An 18,222-nucleotide genomic window follows, 5' to 3' on the forward strand; every position below is an offset into this window, starting at 1 on the left:
ATCTGGCAAGATTATAATAAGCCTTATAGACTTAGCAGTAAAATGTCATAGTAATATCTACTGTGCTTGCAAATGCTTTCGTTTACTTCAGATGCAGTATCTTCAGTGGACAGTTCATCAGCCAACTTGATGTCAATTTAAAATAAGCCTTTTCTATCAATTTTGAACACGTTATCAAAATACTTTCAGAATGGTTGCATGACATATTGGTATGTCAACACCCTCCCCTACACATTCATAGCCATTATTCCTCACATATTAAGTTCCAGGTCTCAACAATTTTCTCAAGGAGGTGCAGAGCTGAGGCCAGGTCCATCCCTACAGGAAAAGATCCAAAATTAGGAGGCAAATGGCCCAAGGCCTCTTAACGACCTCCTAGTAGCTAGCTTGAAAGAAGAAGAAACTTGGGAGCAAACTGACTGCATTATTTGCTGAGTTAAAATGTATGGCATTTAGGGAAGGGAGTAAAAAGTGGAGAGGAAATTAAATTCAAAATGGTGTAACAGTGTAACATTTTCAAAAATGAGTGATTCCCAGAACATCTCCCTAAATAGAAAGAGTTCTGACAGATACAGATTCTTTAATAATGCAAAAATAGCACAAATATTGAAGAAAATCACATGCTAACAGTTAAATATCACACAGGTTGTTTTAGCGACCTAAACAACAAAGATTAAACAGACACTGTCCTCTGTCAAAGTATCAATGAAGTCTATGAAAGAATCAGAGACTGCTTTTAAACCTGATTCATCGGATGGATTATTTGTAAACTTAATTACTTGAGTCAACTTCCTACCACCTGATCAAAAATGGTTATGTAACTAGCTTGACTGTAAACTTTAGTGAATCCAAGCAAAGATATGAGACGTGGATTGGCTAGGATACACTGGTGAATGATACTTAAAGGGTTGATGGTGGATAGGCAATGGCAGACATTTAAAGATTACATGGATGAACTACAACAATTGTACATCCCTAGGGAAGGTGGCTCAACTGTGGCAACAAGGGAAATTAGGGATAATGTTAAATCCAAGGAAGAGGCATATAAATTGGCCAGAAAAAGCAACAAACCTGAGGACTGGGAGAAATTTAGAATTCAACAGAGGAGGACTAAGGATTTCATTTGGAGGGGGAAAATAGAGTATGAGAGTAAGCTTGTAGGAAACATAAAAACTGACTGCAAAAGCTTCTATAAATATGTGAAGAGAAAAAGATTAGTGAAGACTAATGTAGGTCCCTTGCAGTCAGAATCAGGTGAATTCATAATGGGGAACAAGGAAATGGCAGACCAATTGAACAAATACTTTGGTTCTGTCTTCACTAATGAAGACACGAATAACCTCCCGATAATACTAGGGGACCGAGAGTCGAGTGAGAAGGGAGAACTGAGGGAAATCCTTATCAGTCAGGAAATGGTGTTAGGGAAATTGAAGGGACTGAAGGCTGATAATCCCCAGGGCCTGATAGTCTGCATCTCAGAGTACTTAAGGAAGTGGCCCTGGAAATAGTAGATGCATTGGTGGTCATTTTCCAACATTCCATGGACTCTGGATCAGTTCCTATAGATTGTAGGGTAGCTAATGTAACCCTACTTTTAAAAAAGGAGGGAGAGAGAAAACAGGTAATTATAGACCGGTTAGCCTGACATCGGTGGTGGGGAAAATGCTGGAGTCAATTATTAAAGATGTAATAGCTGCGCATTTGGAAAGCAGTGACAGGATTGGTCCAAGTCAGCATGGATTTGTGAAAGGGAAATCATGCTTGACAAATCTTCTAGAGTTTTTTGAGGATGTAACTTGTAGAGTGGATAAGGGAGAATCAGTAGATGTGGTGTATTTGGACTTTCAAAAGGCTTTTGACAAGGTACCATACAAGAGATTAATGTGCAAAATTAAGGCATATGGTATTGAGGGTAATGTATTGACGTGGATAGAGAAATGGTTGGCAGACAGGAAGTAAAGAGTGGGAATAAACGGGTCCTTTTCAGAATGGCAGGCAGTGACTAGTGGGGTGCCGCAGGATTCAGTGCTGGGGCCCCAGCTATTTACAATATATATTAATGATTTAGATGAAGGAATTGAATGTAATATCTCCAAGTTTGCAGATGACACTAAGCTGGGTGGCAGTCCGAGCTGCGAGGAGGATGCTAAGAGGCTGCAGGGTGACTTGGACAGGTTAGGTGAATGGGCAAATGCATTTCAGATGCAGTATAATGTGGATAAATGTGAGGTTATCCACTTTAGTGGCAAAAACAGGAAGGCAGATTATCTGAATGGTGACAGATTTGTAAAAGAGGAGGTGCAACGAGACCTGGGTGTCATGGTACATCAGTCATTGAAGGTAGTATGTAGGCATGCAGGTACAGCAGGCAGTAAAGAAAACAAATGGCATGCTGGCCTTCATAGCGAGGGGATTTGAGTATAGGAGCAGGGAGGTCTTGCTGCAGTTGTACAGGGCCTTGGTGAGACCATACCTTGAGTATTGTGTGCAGTTTTGGTCTCCTAATCTGAGGAAGGACATGCTTGCTATTGAGGGAGTGCAGCGAAGGTTCACCAGTCTGATTCCCGGGATGGCAGGACTGACATATGAGGAAAAGCTGGATCAGCTAGGCTTATACTTACTGGAATTTAGAAGAATGAGAGGGGATCTCATAGAAACGTATAAAATTCTGACGGGACTGGACAGGTTAGATGCAGGAAGAATGTTCTCGATGTTGGAGAAGTCCAGAACCAGGGGACACAGTCTAAGGATAAGGGGTAAGCCATATAGGACCGAAATGAGGAGAAACATTTTCACCCAGAGTGTTGTGAACCTGTGGAATTCTCTGCCACAGAAAGTTGTTGAGTCCAGTTCATTGGATATATTCAAAAGGGAGTTAGATGTGGCCCTTGCGGCTAAAGAGATCAGGGGTTATGGAGAGAAGGCTGGGGTGGGGTACTGAGGTTGAAAGATCAGCCATGATCATGATGAATGGCGGTGCAGGCTCGAAGTTCCGAATGGCCTGCTCCTGCACCTATTTTCTATAGAGCATACCGGTTGTCACTTCAATTCAATGCTCTGAGAGGCCAGGCCTGGAGATCCCTGTTCTCAACTATGCTCACTCTGACATGGATTATCTTGTAACAGGTGGACAGAAGTTCTATCCTTTACAAGGCCCTGTAGATACTAGCAGTACAGATAGGCAGAGAGCTGGTGTATCTGGGTGCCTTCTGGCTCTTCTGTCACACTCATGTTGGAATTGCAGCGGGCTTGCGCTGGAAGGGCCGTGGCACTTTAGCCTTAATGTGTGTATGTGAACCGGATGAAAATTGTACTGCATTTACTAACATCGGATGGCTAAGACCGTGCAAATTTAGAACAAAATAGCCAACAGAAAATGGCCAATTTCTGCTTTGTCTGAACACGTAAAAAGTATTTAAGAAAACGCAGCCATAACGAGAGGCATTTGACAAATCTAATCTGAGCCACCCTTTGGACTGGGGTCAAGGTCCCCTCCCCCATCCACTTGCAAAAGGAACATGTGTTGATTCGTGCTGCTGATCTGCAAAATTCCTTTCCCTGAGAATAGAGTTGAAATCATCCTTTAAGAACATTTGCACAAGAACCCGAATGTTAGCATATCCTGACATCACAAAAGTTTCTTCTATCTATATCAACTTCTCAATTTTTAATGACAGTTAAGTTGTTCCTAAAGAGTCCAGTGTGTTCTCTTTGCTGATGAGCATGCATATTTAACATTTAATACGGAAAGCTGAATGATTTTTCAGACTGTGGGAATAAAATCTTGGCAGCACTCTAAGCAGATGTGTGGAGATAAACAGCCATGTCCTCAAATCACAGTGTCACGCAGGTATTTAAATCTTCACTGTTGTGCTTTTACTGGCAGCTTTGTGATGATGATTTTCTGCACCAGAAACTGCCAGCTGGTCAAATTAGTTAAATAGTTTGCAATTTGGTGTTTGAATCCATGGAATGTTGCCACTAACGTTAAGCTACAAGATATAAATTCTGCATTCCTTTGTATGTGAGGCAATTATTTACTTCAGTATATTCATTAAAGCAGATGCATCAAGCTTTAATTATTATTATTGCTGAACTCACTCATTCAAGCAAATATTTCAGCCTAAACCATGAAATGATAATGCACCAAATCAATCTTATTATATTCATGTTTTGAACTATTCAGTTGAGCCTGTTGAATTGTTCCAACATTTAGAATTTGAAGTTTATTTCAGATTCAACACTTTACATAACTTTTGTGAATTTAAACACATGGCAAATGTACTTTCAATGTTTTCTGTATAAATAAATTAAAAATATAGACACATTTCAACTGTGTGCTTATCTGTGTATGGGGAAGAATTGAAGATTATAAACTGCAGGACAGGGGCCCAGAAGCACAAACTGGTAAAAGGCAAGCTCAAGGATTATGTCAGAAAGCACAAAGTGTGACTACCTGCAGTGGTCTTGCAGGCAGGGGAATGGTGGTAAAAACTCGGGGGGGCATTCAAAAGTGGTGTGATGGTGGAGGGGAAGGCAATTTTATATGGCTGGATGAGCTAAATGGCCTCCCTTATCTGTATTTATCTATGTGATAATCCTATGCATTTCAATGAAGTAAAAAGATCAGCTGGAATGAAATGAACACTGTTGTGTTATCAAATTATTACCCTTAATGGTTCCTATTCCTGTAAATCTAGCAAAAGATAAAGACCAAAAGATTCTTCTGGAGAGGATAGCTACTCCTTTAAGATTACACTGTATGTACGGGACATGTCACTAAGTAAAGAGGTAATAATCTATTTATAAAACTTTTAATTTACTTTCTTAGATTTAAAGAAGAGCAATTGTAATAATTACAAAATGGTAAAGGTATTTCTAAGTAATGTCAAGACACTTTCAACATAAATATATATGTTTTTACTCCAACACAACCATGTGCTGTGAGGTTACACTTCTCAGTGTATTTGGTATTTTTTTTAAAGGATGCTGTTTATGTACAGGGATTTCTGATGAGGTTGAAATAAATGTTTGTAACTCAGATTTCCGATCTGGGACATGGAGCTGTGAATAATGCTAAAGCAAGGTGCATCTTTCTATCGACAACCACCCCCCTCTCGTACAGATATGACATCTGACTCCTTTTAGATCCTGGATTTCAAGTGAGCCAATAAGACATTATTGGGAGGAAACAGATTCTCTTTCTTTCATGATTTAGGGAGAAAAAAAGTTGTTATAAATCTCCTGACTTACCACAAACACGAGCTTGCCAACATTGGTCCAGGGAAAATCATACAACAATTGTTTAGATTCGCCCACAACCTGGAAAACATTCAATCGTGTGAGTATCCTTTGTACTGGGGGGACAGAGTGAGGAAGGAGTGATAGTTACTGAAAGTGAGAGAACTCATTTTCGTAGCCCATATTGCTTTACTATATAGCTATCACGCAGAAACACAAAAGCTGAATTCTGTACAAAAGCATGAGAATAAAACACAGACACTTGAAAAGATTTTCTATTTATGTTGGACGCTCAAGAAAATGGAGCATTTTAATCATATTCTATTTTTGGATATGGTACAGAATGATTACAGAGTAATTATAGCTCTATATCAGCACCTTTTTACCTTCTGCTGAATCACATGGAGAGCTTGATTTGAAATTTCTATGTAACCACCGAAGCTATTTTTGTGTCTTTTACTAGCAAATCAAAACAAATGAATTGCTTTTAAAGAAAAAAATGTAGAAACCGAAGTTTTAAAATTGCGAAGGCTCTCCCCTTTAAATGAAAGGGAGAGCCGTGGTGATGTGGTGCCGTGATGACGTTATCGCGGCGGTTACTCCGCACCTCCCCAACTTCCGCCCCTCAGACGTTGCCACCACCGTGTACACGCCCCTCTCGTATAGTCACCGCCCCCATTAAGAGTAACTTCTGGATCCAAGTAAAAAAAAAACAATGAGCGGAATTTCGCTCAACAGGCGACCTCAATCACTGCAGCGGTGAAAACACACAAAACGGGTGGAAGCGCCCCTTTTGGGCAGGGGGCAATTTCGACCCCCTAATTTCTGCCCCTTCCTTCACCTCAAATAGTGTTTCTGGCCTTCAGGAAATAGGCTGTGACTTCTCACACTGATATTGTGAAATACATAGTCAATTGGGGTCATTCTCGCTGCACAGATTTTTAAAAATTCAGTTACACATTTTAAGACATTGGCCATTGCATCATAAAATAAATCTAATGTGCATAATATGAACCAATAAACGATATTAGCATGTAACTGTATTGCTTGCCCCTCTGCAGCCATTTAGGTAGACCAAAGAGTCTGTTAATGTGGTGAAATAGAACAGTGAAGCAGTTAATACACATTAATGCTACTAAATTTATTGGCTTAAAAGAAAGGAATTAAAATGTTTGAAGTTTCTTCTGCTACTTATAAGTATACTTTTTGAGTCAATTTGAAAGTTGTCCAATTAACTTAAATACAAAAAGCCCATTATGGAAATGAGTGGCTTGAAATTGCAATAATTTTTGAAATTGAATAGCTTAGCAAGAGGAAGAAACCGAGTGCGAGGCAAACTCCGGGCCGGATTGTGGGCCGGGGTGCAGGGGTGAGTACGGCCGGGTGGTACTTCAGGGACATCCAGGAGACTAGCGGTGATTTCAGAAATGTGGAACCAGGATCCTGGTAGTGTGTGTAGGGTTGGGAGCCTGGATTGTGAGTTGGCAGGAGAGTGGAGTCAGAGGTCGGGCCAAGTACGGTGGACTTAGAGGACCCAATCTCAATTTAAAAAAAGAGGAATTGTTGCCTTGCTGCTACTTCTTGTTGAACAGAGGCTAAGGAATAAAACTCCCTACTAAATCTGCAGTGGTGCAAGTGTTTGGCAGTTGGCACTGTAACTCAACTTTGCCCCCTAGCTTCTCCTGTAGCTGTGCTGACTTCCAAATATCTTGTTGCTTCAAGCCTTTTGTTCTGGTCTATAGGCCCAAAAGGGAGGCTTTGGTCCAAAGACTTTGCTCCCTTTTTTTGGCAAGGCATACCCGCTGAAAGTTTGGGTAGGATGGTCGCCCTCATCATTACAGAGCATGCTGAGAGTCTGGTAATGATTAACAACCTGTGATTTATGCCTGCATCTTCTTTGGCAAGGACTGTCACTGAAGAATTGGGGGCCAAAATTGAGCCTCCCGATATGGGCTGTTACCGCCGGAAAGCGGCGGCCATGTGGCGGTGTCAAATGGCCGCAGATTTTTTTGTCGAATGGCCGTCGCTCGCAAAATTCACCTCGGTGGTTTTTCTTGTGGTTCCCTCTTCCGCCCTGCTACCGCCAAACCCTCCTAAATGCGTCATCAAAGCGCGCACCGCATATCTCCCGTCCAAAAGCAAAATTTACCGTCAAAAACCTTCGGCCTGCCCCTCAGTGTGACCGACAGCTTTTTCTGTCAGTGCACTGTGTCTGCAGTGTGTGTAAAATGCCGGTGCGGCCGCCATTAAAGGGGAGTGAGCACCGCCGCGGTCGCCATCTTGTTTTTTTTTGTTGGCCGACTGCCAGGTCAGCCCGACAATTATGCCTCCGGGTTCGACCGGGCTGCCAACAGGCAGCCTGACACCTCCTCTTCGGTGCCAGGCTGCTGGCCCGGCCAAAACTCTCCCTGGTAGCCCAGTGGACCTAACTAAACTAATCACAGAGCTCGCAACGGCTCTCCCCTTTAAGTGAAGGGGATAGACGTGGTGACGCGCCAACGTGATGACATCATCTGACACCGTGCCTGGCCCCACTTCCGCCCCCATTATGACCAACTTCGGCTCTGCTGGGAAAAAAAAGACAAAGAGCTGAATTTCGCGCAAGAGGCCACCGCATCCACTGCGGCGGTGAAAACAGCTAAAACTTTTCCGGTGGGGGTGAATTTCGGCCCGTTGGACTCTTCAGCCACTCACTTATTTTGCTGCAGCATGGCATAGTAACTGAACTGGTTTGGCACTTACACCATTGTCTTTCGAGATGGATGGATGCTATCCAGGTTAGCAACTTGAAAAGGCAAGAAAAGGAACGTGAAATAACCTGAAATGTTAACCCTGTTTCTCTCGTCACAGAGGCTGCCTGACCTGCTGAGTAATCCGAGCATTTTCTGTTTTTATTTCAGATTTCCAGCATCCGCAGAATTTCGCTTTTTTAAGAGGAACGTGAGTTGGATTTGTACGGAACTGTTTCTAATCTTACCTGAAATATCTGCAGTCCTTGAAGAGTCAAGCCCAGCATCAGTGAAGCATCAATTTCCCTTTTATCCTAAACTCAACAAAATGTATCATAAATGTAAGTACAATCAGAGAGCACTCCTATCTAACAAAATGTGGAGGTTTTCTAACAGGTGAAGGTGATTTCATCAACTTTTACCAGTGAAGCATCCAGTACATAAACATGTTTGCAATGATTTCTGACAGTGCTAAATAATTGCAAATAATCTATAGTTCCCAATAAGCAGTTATTGATTAATGGTGATCCCATTATGCAATATACAAATTTTCTTCAAATTTCCAATTACCATTAATATTTTTTCAGAAATGGTTAGGTTTAATGTGCAATAAATTCTCCTGGAGTATCGACATTATAAACTCCCATACACAGCTCTGTGTGGCAGCTGAGGTATCAAAATATTTCTAAATAAAAACAGCATCTGGTGAGAGAGATGGAGATAGGGTTGGAGGAGCCTCATGTGGAGCATAAGCACCGGCATGGACTAGTTGGGCCAAATGGCCTGTTGCTGTGCTGCAAATTCTATGTAATATACCTGCATTACTGATGCACAAGAAGAACTCTGAGCTGAGACAGTTGTGACAATGGTGGGAATTTGAACTTTTGGACCTCCTTGGCAGCGCACAGTAAATCCCACATTATGTAGAGTTTTAACTCCACAGCGTGCGTGTGACGTCACTGACAGGTTGCCCGCTTGGAAGTCAGACTGATTGACAGGTTTGGCTTCTAGTTGGGTGGGGAACACTGGAGAAGAGATAGCAACCACAGGTAGGCCTGAGTCCCAACACCGGGGCGGGGGGTTGTATGGTGGAGGGCTGATGGTGGGGGAGCTTGGGCGGCTGGGGTGGAAGCACTAGTGCTCTTCCCGGCCCACGTGGCACACTCCCCAAGGCTGTGCTCGCCTTGCTGCAGCTGCTGGGATTCCCGTGGCCCGGGAACCCCGGCTGGTCACATTTAAACCTGCAACACAGGTTAACTCCGAGGCTTCCAGCCTCATTATCATATTTAAAGGGCCAACCTACTTCCTGGGAGCAGGTTGGCTGCCCGCCCCCATCCTGCCTCCGTTAAAACTGGAAGTGGGTGGGTTGGGGTCGGGATTCAAATTTTTAATACTTTAACCGCCCACTCGACTCAAACCCCCCTTGTTTTTCGGGGTCAAAATTCTCCCCAAAGTGTCTGTCCAGAGATTGTATTCTAATCAGTGCTCATTCAACTGAAGCTGGTGTATGAATGAACAATGCCAATCTCACAAGTAGCTGAGCACGGCTTTAAATTGATCCTTAGATCTATAATTACCGTTGTTACACCAGGGAGCCCGAAGAAATAATCAATGTATTACCTAAAGAGGAACTGCAGAAAAATCTGTCACATTACACAAAAGGTTACTGCAGAAGATAAAGGTACGCGGGGTCAGTGGAAATGTATTAGCATGGATAGAGAATTGGCTGGCTAACAGAAAGCAGAGAGTCGGGATAAATGGGTCCTTTTCGGGTTGGAAATCGGTGGTTAGTGGTGTGCCACAGGGATCGGTGCTGGGACAACTGTTTACAATATACATAGATGACCTGGAAGAGGGGACAGAGTGTAGTGTAACAAAATTTGCAGATGACACAAAGATTAGTGGGAAAGCGGGTTGTGTAGAGGACACAGAGAGGCTGCAAAGAGATTTAGATAGGTTAAGCGAATGGGCTAAGGTTTGGCAGATGGAATACAATGTCGGAAAGTGTGAGGTCATCCACCTTGGGAAAAAAAACAAAAAAAGGGAATACTATTTGAATGGGGAGAAATTACAACATGCTGCGGTGCAGAGGGACCTGGGGGTCCTTGTGCATGAATCCCAAAAAGTTAGTTTGCAGGTGCAGCAGGTAATCAGGAAGGCGAATGGAATGTTGGCCTTCATTGAGAGAGGGATGGAGTACAAAAGCAGGGAGGTCCTTCTGCAACTGTACAGGGTATTGGTGAGGCCGCACCTGGAGTACTGCATGCAGTTTTGGTCGCCTTACTTAAGGAAGGAAATACTGGCTTTGGAGCGGGTACAGAGACAATTCACTAGGCTGATTCCGGAGATGAGGGGGTTACCTTATGATGATAGATTGAGTAGACTGGGTCTTTACTCGTTGGAGTTCAGAAGGATGAGGGGTAATCTTATAGAAACATTTAAAATAATGAAAGGGATAGACAAGATAGAGGCAGAGAGGCTGTTTCCACTGGTCGGGGAGACTAGAACTAGGGGGCACAGCCTCAAAATACGGGGGAGCCAATTTAAAACCGAGTTGAGAAGGAATTTCTTCTCCCAGAGGGTTGTGAATCTGTGGAATTTTCTGCCCAAGGAAGCAGTTGAGGCTAGCTCATTGAATGTATTCAAATCACAGATAGATAGATTTTTAACCAATAAGGGAATTAAGGGTTATGGGGAGCGGGCGGGTAAGTGGAGCTGAGTCCATGGCCAGATCAGCCATGATCTTGTTGAATGGCGGAGCAGGCTCGAGGGGCTAGATGGCCTACTCCTGTTCCTCATTCTTATGTTCTTATGTAAGGGTACTTTTTCATCTTCATCCACAATTAACAGAAGAACCATGAAAAGCAGAGAACCTACAAATCCAAGCTTTTCCAGACTAATAGTTACAGAAGAATAACTCTGGGTTCCATGAGCATGGTAAAATAGTGGGACGGCTGTACTATGAAGTTTGTGAAACTTTGTGTCCATGACAAACATACAGGTATATTAACCAATATAAATATATTAACATAATAAAGATGGGCCAATGGCAGCTAAAGTGTAGTAAAGATAAGTATTAATGCAAAGAGCTATTAGTCCCAGATCTCAGAGGCAGTTAAATTAGAAGATAGCACAGGAGATGAAATAGATACTGAATGATGTAGCACATTTGTTAATATTTCAAATTTCTTAATTAAATGGTTCATGATAACAATGTCTGTTCTGGGTGTTGGCCATTCACCAACAATATATGTTGCTTTTCCGGTTGGTGTCATAAATACATTATAATATTTCGTTGATGGGAGTACAATCAAGCACAACAATCATATCCCAGTGATGTGATTCTATCTTATTCAATGAATGCCAAATTACAACCAATGAATAATAACATATGATGTTACTGGAATATGCAGGTACTAATCAAAACTAGACGGTAATGAAAATGAGCAGTGGTCATTGAACAAACCCCTTATTCTATTTCTTTTTGTTATAATGATGAATGAAGTAATTTTTTTCTAATACATTTCCTTCAGTACAGTACTAACACACTGAGCAGTGAAAACAAAGATTCACAACAAGTATTAGGTAACTGACAAACCGTGGGAGCTCATTTTGGTTAGCAAGCAACTTTTGGTCTGTGGTGAGTACAGGTCTGTACAGAAAGCATGCTGTGCATTCACTTGGCATGCATCGTTTACACATAGGTACAGAAGAATAAGAGTTTATGCATAAACACAATGGGCTCGTTCAAAGGTCAATGTTTCTGAGCTTGGGTTTTTGACTTTTTGTGTTAAACAAGATAATAGATAAGCATGGTTACCTTGTCGTTATATAGCGAGAGCCAAAAGCATATACAAGAGCATATGCATTTTTTACATTGTGGTATCCCTGTTGGATTTTGAAGACATGTAAACCAGGGCTGACAGTTACCGTGGAATAATAAACTCTTATTTTTATGTGGCCATAACTGTTTCTAAACAAAAACAGAAGAAAAAAAAATGGAACAAAAGCCTCAGGCTGCAGACATAAGCTGTACCCATACATCACATAGTTAAGTGTTATTACTTGCAGTAAATACTGCCCCCTCTCTGAGCTTTTACCTTCTCAATGAAATGTCAGACTTTTCCTCCCCAACCCCAATCATTTGCTACAATATCACAAATCACAATTTAACCAGAGTTACTTCAGTGCTTTCATCTCTAAAATGCCACTCACTAACTGCCCTGGATTGTGATTTCTCTGAACTATGGTTGGCAACACTAATACGGCTGCAGGCAACCATTCCACTAACCTGATCACTGGTAACCTTCCCAGGTTGTGAAAGCAATCAGACAAAAAGAAATCTCAGTAAATAGAAAATTCTTTCAGTCAGTGCTTTCAATAAACATTCTGAGCATTCTGTCTGAACTGAAGCCACAGTATATTCATTTTGTTCTTTACCTTATATAGCCTGTAATAATGAACAGCCACATCATCTAGCTGGACAGCCTCCTTGATGTATTTGAGATGTGCTTCTGAGGCTGTAAGTGCATACTGGTCCTTGTGCATATTTGGAATGTGTTTCAAAATATATTCCTTTCCTCGCTTGGTAACCACCTATAAAAGTGAATAATCCTCCTTTAAATCAATTATTTTTTGCACCTTGTTATGCAGTGTGTGACAGTTAAACAATCTTCATGGAGTAAAATCATCGCAGTCCCAAAACATTATTGCACTACTTGCATGAATCATTATATGTCATATTTGTCTCAGGTATTTTCACCAGTCCTTCACAAAGGCAACCAGCCTATTTTAACAGGCATTTTCCATTCCATTAGACACCATTACTATGATTAGGGATATGTACAGCAGAGAGAGCAGCTCCGAGCTCTGAACATACAAAATGCACAATGCTGTCTTGTTGTCTGCAGGTGCTGAATCAATATACTTTCCATGCAGCACAACTCAATATTCTATTTGAATTATATTCTAATTTACCAGTGACAAATAATTAGCTCAGCCAATCTGGCAATGGGTGTTCAGATAATAATTGGCTCCTTAAAAGAGAATATAATATGTAGTTTATTGTAACCAGGGAGTATATATTACTTTATGAAGAAAAATCATTTTTACTAAACTGTCATTAAAACCTAATATTAACTTTATACACAGAGCAAAATGTAGTAAAGAGCACAGAGTCCGGCTGGTAGCTGCTTCCCAGCTGTTGCTAATACTATGTGTTGAGTTTCTTGAGTTTCATCACTTCCTAGCCACTCTTATCAACCAAAACAGATCAGACTCCCTGCTCAACGCCAACTGCCCTTCAAATGGACGAGCACAAAGTACTGCCAAAAAGGACCAAAATTAAAGGCGTGGAGCAGTCACATTTTCTCTTGGCTAAAGCTATATAGGAACAGAGGCTAGAAGCTAAGGAAATAAAGAGTTGAAATCAAAAGAACTATGATTGGACTTATATCAAAACACACTAGTGCTAGTAACTGTGAGCACATGACGTTGGTCTCCAAACTCATAATCTAACAGCCTGAAATTCACAGAGGTTACGATATATGACTTCTGCTCTCCCCTAATTGCTACTTCATGTTGTTTCCAGTCTGGAACACACAGCTGCAGCCTACTATTAAATTCATTTGGTTCAAAATATGCCAGTTTGGGATTTGGATCAACTCTGTGAGACTAAACTTTAAGAGTCTGTGAATATAAAAAAAAGACTATTAAAAATGGCAAGCTTACTTTTGTCAGTCAAAAATCCTGTCTATAAATGTTCTGAGATTTATCTTAATTATATAGTTGCACAATTTCCCTGTTATTTTGCGGTTTCTGTGTTCTGTTTTTTTTTCAGTCTGTGCACTGAGGTCTTTTGGATATTCAGCCCACATAAATAGCAAATTGCTGACCTAATTATTTTAAGAGAAGACAACATTAAGGGTTATTACATGACATATTTTATCATTCTCATAGGCCCCGTTCCTGTCCAAACAATTCATTATAAAAAGGTTCTCTTTGCTAACAGTCCGTGTATCTTTGTAGTGACCTAACTTGATTAAGAAGTGAAAAAACTAACATATATTTCAACACAGAAAACACATATTTGGCAGTACTTGATTAAAGAATTGCATCGCCACTTTACAGGGGCTGCTGCTCAAAATAATCAAAAGATCACATTTTTGAAATCCAATAAATGTACATAAATTATGTAGGTGGGGCCAGAAGAGAAAAGCCTGCATAAATAACAAACTGTATCAAGATGAAAAATATATCTTGGATTAGATTCATCTAGCTATGTTTATGAATCTTTGGTAACATCCCTGTCTAAAGAAGTTAAATACTGATCTTCCAAACCTGCTTTTTTTTGGTCCCATAAAACAGAAATGCCAAACAAGCTTTAAAACGTGATCCTATGTCATCTGGTTTATTATATCTTTGTCATGAATTTTAAACAACTGCAAAAGGATGTTAGGTAAAAATGGGACTGGATTGACCCTGTGCCATCCTAGCTGAAATTGGGCATGATAGCAGCAGAAAACGAGGGAAGATTGGGTGGCAAGTACTACTGCTGTATTCCTGTCCCATTCTATTCCTCCCCCCCACCCCTCGCCATTCCCACCAGGATGGCCATTGGCTGGATGTAAATGATGGATGAGGATTAGAGTCTAGCAATCTGCTCCATTTTCTTGCTTACTGCTACTACCTCCATTGACCCCAGGGACGGCTAGGAGAAAGGCAGCTCTGGTTCCTGGGGCAGTAGCAGCCTGTCCCCCAAGTCATTAGATGGAGGGAGAGAATCTCACCCTCTATAAAAGCGCCATACGCTATCCTATTCAGGCCTCAAACTTGGGCAAGGCCTAAATAAAATTATTTTTATCCTCTGGGGCGTAAATGTTGGACTTTAGGAGTGATGAGGTCATCCTAGCCCAATCCCATCATTTGCATAGCTGCACTTTGTTACAATGGATTTACCTTAAACCCTCTGTCACTTTGAATGGAATTTAGGGTGGAACTTACAAGGTTGCATAAAACCAATGAACCATCTCTAAGCCCCAAATTCGGAACCTCACCCCCAGTTAGATCTTCTAGCTTAACACCCTACCAAACCATCGGAGTTTTGGGTCCTTTGTTTCTGTATACTTTAAAGAAATACAATTTTAAAAGGACATACCCAAGGAGGAAAGTAAGTTTCTGGCTCAAAATATTTCCCATAATGCTTGTGCCTTTTGTAGTTGCCGAGGTCTGCTTGTAATGCATAGGCAGCAAGTAGAAAATAGACCTCCTCATGTAGCATGCACTGGGATTGGAGAACTTGTTTCCGCAAATGCCAGTAATAATAGTATCTAGCTGCTCTGTCACTGCAACGAGAAATATATTAGATTAGAATCACTGACAAACACATCTATTGTATTTTGAAGTAATGCCACATAAATGCTGATAACCGAGCTCTACCTCTCCAGTGCCTCTTTTGACCATTTCACTACCTCTGTGCTGTCATACTGCCTGTCTGACATCTTGTTTTAGATGAGCCATAACGTCTTCCAGTTTAACACTGGGAAGACTGAAGGTATTGTCTTTGGCCCCTGACATAATCTCTGTACCCTTGCCACTAACTCCATCCCCAACCACGTCTCAAACTAAACCAGACAGCTCACTAACTTGGCACGCTGTTTAACCCCGGGCTGAGTTTCTGACCTATCCATCACAAAGACTGTCTATTTTAATCTCTAACATTTCATACCTCCACAGTTACCTCAGCCCATGTGTTACTGAAAGTCTCAATCATACCTTTGTCACTTCCAGATTTGATTACTCCAATGCTCTCTCGGTCAGCCTCCACCATTCATAAACGTCAGTTCATTTAAAACTCTGCTGCCCATATCCTATCCCACACCACATCCCGTGCACCTATCATATTGGCCTTGCTGACATGCATTGGCTCCTGGTCCCCGACACTTCCTAGTGTTTACATATTTCCAAGGCCTTGTCCCTCTCTCTCTGTAACCTCCTCCAACCCTACAACTCTCTCCAAAATCTTCCTCCAACTCAAGCCTCTTGTGCACCGCTCTCCCTTTGCCTTACCATTGGTGTCCATACTTTCAAACACCTGATTCCATTGCTCTGGAATTCCCTTCCGTAAATCCCTCCATCTCTCCTTCTTTAAGACCCTCCTTAAAACCCATCTCTTTGACAACTTTTGGTTAACCCTCCTAATCTTTCCTTCTCTGGTTCGGCGTTCATTTATGCTTATACCTCTGTGTTAGATCTCTTAATTTCCAATGAAATACGAACTCCGATGGTAGTTTTAACTTTTTGATCTTGGCAGAGAGTAACAAGCTGCTGGCTAATTGCCAGTTCCTTTGTCTTACTGAAACCACATGGCCAAAATGGCTGTATTTATACCTGGATCAATTTACAGAAAAGAACTCGCCTTCTTTGACCTTATTGGCTCACTACCCAAGGTCCGAAAATGTCAAGTTGATTGATGGCTTAATGCAACATGCTACCACTCACGTAGCATCTCTGACTTGTTGTCTGTGAATTTTCACAGCCTGTCTAAATGCAGCCTGTTTGAATTCTCTATCAATCCCCCCTTTGATTCTTTCACAAAGTGAATCATAAAACATCAGGTATCACTGGTTAAACATTCTACAAAATAATTTAATAGAGTTTCCTTCTAAAATTTGTTGATGTGTTTCGCCACATGTCCGGACTAGTAGCTTCCACACAAATTTACACCAACCCGAGTTCCATCGTAGCCACAATGGAAGTCTGGTTTTAGTAGGTTAATTAACCTTATTCCAATTTAATCCAAATCAATATCTTAATTCAACCAGTAAACAACCTTTCCTTAAGCATAACATACCCCTGTGCCACGCACATACGATCTGCTGGGACCTGCAAGGTGTCTCACCTGCGGGACAGCAGCTACAGCCGCCTGGTCGCAACAACATTTAATCAACATAAACAAACAATATAAAAGTAAAAGGTATTTACATGTAATTCCCTTGCTACCCTACTATTTCCCTTTGGTGCAGAGGGTCGGCTAGTAAGAAGTAGGCCTATGCCTAGAATACCTACAATCAATAATACAGTAAATTTATACATTTTCGCAAAAAGTAATTGTCCTTATTAGATTTCAGCTTCAGTTACGGGTGCTCATTTAACGTGTGAAGCATGGATCCAGGCTTTCTTTCCTTGGACTTTAACAGCTGCCTGGGTGGTCAATAACACTTGATAAGATCCCTCCCACTTGGCACCCAAAGGTTCTTTATGCAACTTTTTCACATAGACCCAGACTCCCGGGATGATGTCATGTCCTCCTTCGGGTGGATTACCCCAAGCTGCCGATACCTGTCAGGAAACAGAACTAATAGCATTGGTTAGGTTCTGACAGTATGATAACAGAGTGTCACTCATTAAGTGACCATCAGCATTCCGTAAATCGATAGTTCCTGGCAGCAACATGGGTCTTCCTGTTATAATTTCAAATGGGCTTAGACCTGTAGTTCTGTTCGGGGTTGCACTAATGCTGCATAGCGCTATTGGTAGTGCCTGGGGCCATGGTGTTCCTTCTTGGTGATATTTGGCAAGCAGTTGTTTCAGAGTTCGATTCATTCGTTCTACTTGTCCTGATGATTGTGGATGATAAGGACAGTGTAAATCCCACGTAATGTTCAGTAACCTGCAGACTTCTTGGCAGACAGCACCTGTGAAGTGTGTTCCCTGATTTGAGTCAATACTACTTGGGGAATGTAATCCTTACACAAGACCTTTGCAGTGTGATTAGCTGTGGCTCTTTTAGTTGGGACAGCTTCTACCCATCTAGAGAATCTGTCGACCATGACAAGAATGTTAGTGTATCCTTGGCATGAAGGAAGAGATATATAATCAACCTGCAGATGCTGGAATGGTCCGACAGGGGCAGGGGGCCTCAGTTGGGGCATTACCGTGATGGGTGCAGAATTATTTTTCTGGCAGACGACACAGCGGTCTGTTACCAGCTGGGCATGTTTTTTAAATCCCCGACCCCACCAGCTTTTCTGGAACCGTGCCATCATCTGTTGTGAGGCCAAGTGTCCCCACGAGTAGATCTGTTGGGCTAAAAAAGGCATAAGCGCTTGTGGCGCGACTGGCTTGTCGGTAACTCTTTGTCTCCAGACACCATCTTCGCATAGCTTAATTCCTGCCTCAATCCATGTCCATTTTTCTTCTCGGGAGCACTCGCCTTGCATTGTTTGAAGGTCTCGTGTCAGAGTCCTGAGTG

The 18,222-nt window shown here is 41.7% G+C and overlaps 1 protein-coding gene across 3 annotated transcripts in view; it reads right to left on the reverse strand.

The window, feature by feature from the left end:
• frmd6 (FERM domain containing 6) overlaps positions 1-18,222 on the reverse strand; it is a 141,578-nt gene that overhangs the window by 17,627 nt on the left and 105,729 nt on the right. For 2 of the 3 annotated variants that reach the window (XM_070879221.1, XM_070879220.1), the window contains exons 6-9: positions 15,127-15,313; positions 12,411-12,566; positions 8,219-8,284; positions 5,254-5,322 (exon numbers count right to left, since the gene is read on the reverse strand). In XM_070879221.1, coding sequence (XP_070735322.1) covers positions 5,254-5,322; positions 8,219-8,284; positions 12,411-12,566; positions 15,127-15,313 — 478 coding nt within the window. The remainder of the gene's footprint in view (positions 1-5,253; positions 5,323-8,218; positions 8,285-12,410; positions 12,567-15,126; positions 15,314-18,222) is intronic. The other variant, XM_070879222.1, reaches the window with a different exon arrangement.

Source organism: Pristiophorus japonicus, chromosome 4 (assembly GCF_044704955.1).
Source record: "Pristiophorus japonicus isolate sPriJap1 chromosome 4, sPriJap1.hap1, whole genome shotgun sequence".
NCBI lineage: Eukaryota > Metazoa > Chordata > Chondrichthyes > Pristiophoridae > Pristiophorus > Pristiophorus japonicus.